General features: G+C 36.7%; 1 protein-coding gene across 2 annotated transcripts; it reads right to left on the reverse strand.

Annotated features, from left to right (window-relative positions):
* Window positions 320–7717, reverse strand: LOC109345952. Of its 2 annotated transcripts, XM_019585263.1 has the most exons (9): window positions 7222–7334; window positions 6728–6904; window positions 5573–5941; window positions 5237–5496; window positions 4061–4202; window positions 3507–3878; window positions 3235–3366; window positions 3023–3151; window positions 320–2893 (listed from the first exon to the last, which is right to left on the reverse strand). In XM_019585263.1, the coding sequence occupies exons 3-9, from the start codon at window positions 5855–5857 to the stop codon at window positions 734–736; spliced, it is 3480 nt and encodes a 1159-aa protein (XP_019440808.1). In that variant the 5' UTR covers window positions 5858–5941; window positions 6728–6904; window positions 7222–7334; the 3' UTR covers window positions 320–733. The 2 variants fall into 2 exon arrangements, with proteins under 2 accessions (XP_019440808.1, XP_019440807.1); XM_019585262.1 differs by lacking the exon at window positions 6728–6904 and having other exon boundaries at window positions 7222–7717.

Genomic DNA, 8020 nt, shown 5'->3' on the forward strand with positions numbered 1-8020 from the left:
TTGCAACAGTGGTGAGGATGGTGAGCGGTGGCAAAGACGGCACAGTGGTTATGGTGGTCGGCATGGTGCTAAGGCACAAGTCACAGTGGTGGCTTGTGCAGCAGACATGAAAGCAGAGGCAGAAGTTGAAGGTTGAGAGTAGGGGTAAAAAGAGGATATATTAATAAAAAGGTGTCTAAAATGGAGCATCATACTCATGTTCATAGTCACTGCCTCTAACTATTGGATCATTCTGAAAGTTGCAGGGGTGTTATACAAACCAACACCAATTCCATCTATAGTTCTATACATTTAAGGCTCCCATAATAATAACTGCATATGGAACCCCACAATTTGCACATAGGATTTCATAATACTTGCACACAGTTTTTGATATTCATGTGAGACTCACATGAAAGGATATAAAATTGAGTTGAATTACTTGTGCAATTTCACTATGAAGACTGTTTTGGTTCCAGCATAACAGAAAATTGCAAAAAAACAAATGTTTCACGGAAAAAGGGTAATTATGACTTCAAAAAAATCTTTAAAATACCAGCAGTCACAATCTTTCTCTATAACAAAGGAAAAACAGACAAATTGGGCAGCAATCAACTAATCAAGCTATAGATAAAATTTGAAGTTTTTGAAGGAAGCTTATTCTTTACCAAATTAAAGTGCTCAAACCTCCACCATATATGAAGACAGGGACTGGATTCCACAACAGCCACCTTGTGCTTCTTACTTTATCATTTTAAAAAATTGAAAAACTTAAGCTATTAGTTGCTGTAAACAAGTTGTATTCCTCCATGCTGGTAGTCTCTTTCTTGTTGTGAGAATGGACTTTTTCGGCATGAGCAGCTGATACTTTTGAGCTGAAATCTCCAATGGTACCATCATTTGAAGGTGCAGAATTCAATCTACATCCTTTTGATAGGGCAAAAGGCCCGTCAGAATGAAACAGTGAAAAACCATTGTTATTCTCTAGTGGCTTGGTAGAATTATCATTTCTAACTCCTCCACTGAATGCTGGTTGTTTGGAATTAGTTCCAGCAGAAAGACCCTTATCCGCAACAGATGCATTCAAATGAACTTGTAAAGAATCCGGTTTGGAAATTCGAATCTTTTGTTCCTCTGCATTTGAGACATTAGCTCTGGCAACTGTCTGATAAAGTGGCACAGTAGGGTATAAGGGAGTTGGTTGCTGTAAGGCACCATGCTGCAAGCATAAGTGTGGGTCCTCATTAAAGCCATATCCAAGAGGGCCAGCATATAAAAACTGATTCGGATGGGAGAAAGGCATTAACCCATTTGTATGAGCCGCTGGCCATGAAACTGAATTGTGATGGAAATAACTCATTGGTGAAGGAGCTTGGAACACTGGAAAATGCATATTTTGGCTCGGCACCACGGGAAGTATGCTTTGAGGTTGGGAACAGACATTAGCAGTGGAAAAACCATTATCAAAATTTTGGGGAATTTCCACCACACAACTCTTGAATGCATTTCCGTTACCATTGAAGGATGAACCATATAATGAACTTGACCTTTTTGTCGAACCATCTGCATTCTGGTTATTCTCCATACCAATTTCATGATTCCCAGAAATCTCTTCCGTGCAAGCAGAACTATCTCTAACTTCATACTGTTGGTTAGCATCTTCAGAATCTGATGCAGTTAAGGATTCTGTATGCTCAAGGTTTGAAGAGGATGTATTATTATCACCTTCACTTGGACATGATGAGCAGTTATCAGAACTAAAAGTGCTACTTTTATTGATTTGAGAAGAATTATTCAATGTGGAGTCATCAATTGGACATATCACAGGTTCCTCAGAAGCAGTGTCCGTAGAACTACAAGAACCTTCAGCTTCGACATGAATACCATTTTGAAAGCCTTCATCCTTTCCATTTGATCTCTTCACATTACAATCCCCATTATCATTTTCACCCGAACAAATGGCTTCACCAACAGATGGCTTGACCAAATCAGACTGAACTTCTTGAACCTTGGTGGACCTCGATATAACATCAGAGTCTGAATTACTACGAGGATACTTCTTTTGAGGATCCGTAGGCTCCCAAACTTTCTTTGATTGAAACAAATCTCTAGTAGAATAGTTCCCTGAGATGATTTTGCTTTTGGATCTCCCATTAACTCTAGTCGTAGAAGACTGTTGCTCAACCCTTACTCTATATTCATTATTCAGGTTACAGCTGCAAGAACTGGAATCATATCTGTCATTAGTCCAGTTGCTGGAACTATATGACTTCTCATTATACTTAGGACCCACATTTCGACCATAGGGTTTGGTTGGAACATTCATTCTTGATTGTCTATTCAACCCATTGATTGCCCTGGGTGATGGTACTAAACTCTCTCCATAATGTCTTGGGTCAGATCTGCCAACCATCACACCATTTTCTGAACCAACTGCACAACGGCGTCTGTCAGACCACTTCATAGACATATCAGGTTGAAATTCTTTCCTTAATCTTGGTCTTCTATGAGAAAGCATTGAATTTCCATCTTTTGTATTGAAACTTTCTTCAGCACAATCATCATAACAGTGGTCTTGTGTTCTCAAAGTACTACAGTCACTAGTGATTTCTTCATCTTCAATGTTAGGGGAATCATTCCCTAATACATTAGCTTCATCTGTTTCAATAACTGAATTCCTGCAGGTTATGGGGTTATTTAGCTCTGTATCAACAACTGCAGATAATTCTTCCTTTGAGACTTCAGGAGAAACAAGAACATCATTTGATTCAGAGGACCCCTTTTCTTTATCTTTCTCCTTTCCTTTTAGTCTTTCCTTCCTCCGCAGTTTTTTCTCCCTTTCCTTTGTCCTTTTCCTCTCTTTGCGTTCTTCTTCTTCACGTTTTTCCTTCTCTTCTTCTTCAAGAAGTTTAATCTGTAGACAAAATCATCTAATAAGGATTTGGGAAGTATGATTTGTGAACAGAAGCAAGAGTTCTGTTTTTTCTTCCTCTTTATCCCTGGAAGTTTTTTTACTAGAATCACAATAAGTAATAACTAAGACCTGCTTTTCTAATGTGATGATTTCTTTGCATGCTACATGCACTCGTTCCTCTAGCAGCTTTAGTGCAAGGCAAACAAATATGCTGTGTGCATTTTGGCGTGCTGTACCTTCTCTGAAAGCCTTTTCCACCTGAAAGGGTAAGACGTAATCAGCAGTTGAACAAGGACACAAGACAGACAGACACAGAAAAAAAATGTTAATGTTAAACATGCCTGTTCTTTAAAAATAACAGTGGCAGCATCTAGAAGAAATTCTCGAGCTAGTTCAGGGCTCTTAGCATGTTTTTGGGGACGGGAGCATTCTCCATCAAGTTCATTCCCATCCTTGTCCATCGAATCATCATCCTAAAAGCATACATTGTATAAAACATATGAAACTTGGCCAGGCATTCCTAATAAACAATAAATAATTATGACAATGACAGAACACCATGAATTATGGATAATAGCACGGGAGTTTATTTCCTTAGTGAAACGTTTATTACCTCGTCTTCCTCTGCTTCTTCAGCATGCTCAAAGAATCTTTTAATACTTTCCCCTTTTGTGATTGTAATGTAACCATCTCCTACAATTAACCTGCAATGCACACATTGCTGACCCTTCAATGAATGAGCTTTAACAGTGAGTTCAGTACAGCGTCCATCTAGTTTCCAAGCCCGAAGGGTGATGAAACATGCACTGAAACCACCAAGATCCAGACCACTGACTTGAACACATCCATTCATTCCAACATTTTCAAATTCCAAAATGTCAGATTTTCCTTCACTTGTTCCCACAGCCCACTCAAAGTGATGATAGGATCCCGAAGCATCAGCAAATGTCTGATGCCAATCAGCTTGAATTGAGTCATCGGATACCTGATAAAAGCATATGAATCAATGGTGTGCTTGGTAGAATATCTACTCCAGTCATCATTGAAAGCTTGATAAAATGACCTTTTTTTATAAGAATGATATTAGAGATACTGTAGAGCATAGACTCTGCGAACTGAAATCCCAATCACAACAGAGTTTACAGCATAGAAATATGAAAGCCACACCTCATACTGAAAGGCTGTGTCTGCAGCACAAAACCAGCTGGTGCAACGAGGTTCTCTGCATATTCGCTTCAGTTCTTTTAGTTCCTTGAATTCTCGAATAACATTTCTTCTACAATCTCTACAAAACCTTTTGCTATCAAACCTGATAGATGAACAGAAACTTATTAGTAAAAACTAAAGAATAGATAATCGTTGTATAACATACAAATATATAGTACCGTCTGCAAATGGAAGGTTTCATATCTAGTTTCAGATGATGAAAAAGTAGATTAAATAATGCTAGAAATCAAGAAGTCCAAAAAGAAACAGCTACATAATCAAAAGAAGTTCATTTCTCTAGTCTAATTGCATGAAGATCCACATGATGATAAAAAGCAACAAGTACTCGGACCAAGTACAGCAAGCCAGCATAAAAAACAATAACAAGTTAACAACCAAGCCTTAATGCCAATAGGTGGAAGCTAGCACCGGACATGTTGGATATTTTAAATAACCGGTATGGAGCCTAAAGCTTCATGTAATATCTTTTTCTTACACACCATGTAACTCCATAGGCAAGAACATTAGAAGAAAACATTAAATAAACAAGTAATAACAAGCAAACAGCAAACGTAGCAGTAAATCTACAATAGTAGTTCCCTACACATACCAGGAAGGTAAGAAATTGTTAAAATTTTAACCTGCCATGGTGCCTACATCAAAATCACTATGAAAGTCTAGAACTCTGGTTCATTAATGTGCTTTATAATACATATCGAACAAACTGTTATTCAAATTCTTCTATGTTCCATTGTCATTCTTACCTCCTGTGATTTAAGAATCAAAATCATAAATACTCCACCGTGTTATCTTTCAAAAGATCTCATTACAAAAAGGTCACGCTGTCAAAATTCATCATAAGATTACAATCTTAACCTCATTTAAAATTTCTCAGTAATTAATAGTCTTATTGGAAACAACAAAAAGAAGAGATAGTCAAAGCTTTTAATAGGGGTAAATGTGGGGGAAATAATAATTGTTGCATAGAAATTGTCATTCTTTGTATATCATTTTCAACTGTATGATTTCTTCTAGTATCAGAAGTTCAGAACTTATATTATTTTTATTTCATGAATAACAATCAGTCACTAATCTAAGGCATAGCACCACGTGAGGAATGTAAAAATAGATAGACACCTGTACATAAGTCTCTCAATAAAATCTTCTTCCTTCATCCTTAGAAGAGAATGCCGAGTCTCCTCTCCCAGTGCTGACCAAAAATTCACCAGAGTATCACATGAAAGTCGAGCAGTGTGCAAAGCACATGTTTCTCTTGCCCCATGTCCTCTGCCGTAACTCACTACTCCTTGGCTTATCCAACCACGGCCTCCCCCACCACAGGCATCAGGATAAAGCAGTTCTCTTTCCCGCTCCCTTACGCGTGCCCCATCAAAGACCTAATATGAACAAAAGATTAGCTACCAAAAGGGAAAAATAATTGGATGAGGATCCAATATAATGTAATGTACTTACAATTTGAAGCCCTTTCAAAGATTTTGAATACAAGTAGCAGTTCATTAGTGTCAATGAACTATCACGTGTTGTGGTCAAACCTCCCCAAGGATGAACAGATGGATCTTGAATTTCATAAAGGCACCCATTGATAATGCTTGATCCATCATTATTTTGTTTCTTCAAACCTGCAGATCTGTTGCATGGAAAGCGAGCACCCACCCCTTCCTGCTGCGAGGATTTCCCATACATAACAATCTGCAAAAAACCTTCAAGAAGCAACCCATTGCACCTAGAGCAGTACATATTTTTACGAGCTTGCTCAAAAAAGGACTGCTTGTCTATCCTCAAGAGTTCTTGTCGAGCTTGTGGTGACAGCTCACTCCAGAACTGCGTCACAAGAACACAAAACACCCAATAAGATACAAGTTAAGAAAATTACAATTGGTAACTTTATCCATGAAAAAAAGATAATTGCACAAAAAGTTCTCAAATCAAAACTGAATCTGTGACCTAATTTGAGTTCCAATAGATGCTCTTTCCATTTATGCCATCTATATTCCCACAATTTGATAGTTGCTTGCTAAACTAGGAAGCACAGATAAGATTGAATTTGAGGGCACAAATTTGGTACAGGGAATGTGGAAAATATTATAAAATTACATGACACAACATAGCAAGGGTATGCTACAAAGTTCCAGCGATGTGTGGGGTCCAGGGAAAGATTGAACCCACTACGTGGGTCTATAGTAGACAATCTTACCTTGCATTTGCAAGCTGATTACACGATTTGAACCCATGACCTTAGTCACATGTCAATAAGTCCAACCATTCAGCCAAGCATATATTAAAATTGCATAACATGTGATACAAACACAATTATATTAAAATTATAATATTAACACAAACTCTAGATTAAAATAAAGAGATTCCTGTTTCAAAGTTCAACATTAGTTATTAAAGACGCAATAAGAAAATATTATTTATCTCATTATTGTGTCATCCCATTTGTACAGGTATAAACATTACAAAAATGAATGTAAAAAATGTAGGATACAAGCTAGAAGTACCCGTAGTGTCTAAAAAATATCCAATACCTACACGTGCCATACACTTGCCATTTTGAAGTGTCCATTCTTCAATCTAGGTAAGTCTCTAAGCTAGTTAGAACATTACTGTGGATGTCAACCTCCGGCTGAATATTGGTAAGTCATTACGTCAGATAGAAGATTACCCGGGATTTCAACCTCGAACAGGCAATGCTTGCAAAAAATGGTAGATATTCCCGGTCATTTTCTAGCAGACGCAATGGCTTACCAAGATTGAAGCATGGACACTTCCAAGTGGTAACACCTGCCGTCAGAAAATGATATCTTTTAATATTCGAATGCATTAAACTCAGTAGTTTTTTTATACCTTTCACTGTACTAATATAAAGATAAATAAACAGATAACAAAATATCATTTATCAAACAAATAAACACTGAATCAGATGAATGCATAATATACATCCAAAACCCAAGGAAGCAATAAAAAAAACTGTTTCACCTGTAAGATCATACAAAATTCAAACAAGTCATCACTACTAACACAGTAATCAATTTAATTCAAGCAATCTAAAAACTAATTAAATCAGAAACAAAAAAAATAAAATGAACAAAATACACTACCTTCTGCAACTGATTATAACTAACATCGTTACGATTCTTGGACCAGAATCCATTGGCAGAGAGCGACGTTGATGTGCCATTACTGAATTGTTCATTCGTTTCTGCTAATCCAGGCATTTCAAAAACTTCCAATATTCATTCAACAATGCTTCTTCTACGGTTCCATAAATTTTGGTAAAATCTAAATCGAATTCTTAGAAATTCATATCAATCAAATACAAAAAACAAAACCAAATAAGCATTAAAGTAACGAATCGAAACCAGAATAGATCGAAACGGATGTCGTTTTGATCGAAGGTGAATAAGAAGATGCAACAATCGAATCGTCGAATAAGAGTGAGAATTGCGAAAGACAGACAGAGAGAGAGAGAGAGAGAGAGAAAGGGTTTTTGATTGATGAAGAAAACGAAGACGATGAGATTTGGAGTTATATGTGACTGCGTTGTGTGAATCTATTAAAGTATTAATGAGAGAGAGATAAATTGGCCATGGTAATCAACCATAGGGGCTTCTTCATATATATATGGTGTGGTTAAAATGATGAAGAAAAAAAGCCCATTGTTACTTATGTCAACATCATACCCACATAAGAGATATAAAATAATATAATAGAAGAGTAAATATCGATTATTGGATCTTATTTAAATGGTCAAAATAGAAAAATATCATGTGACATATTTAGCTTTTAATCATAACCATGAAAGTATGGTGTAAGGTCTAGATTTATTGTCATTGTAGTTTTTATAAGAGAGTTATTCTCACTTGAGTTAGTTATTGTCAATATAAATGGGTTGAATTA

The sequence above is a fragment of the Lupinus angustifolius genome, chromosome LG04 (genome assembly GCF_001865875.1).
Source record: "Lupinus angustifolius cultivar Tanjil chromosome LG04, LupAngTanjil_v1.0, whole genome shotgun sequence".
In the NCBI taxonomy this organism is placed as follows: domain Eukaryota; kingdom Viridiplantae; phylum Streptophyta; class Magnoliopsida; order Fabales; family Fabaceae; genus Lupinus; species Lupinus angustifolius.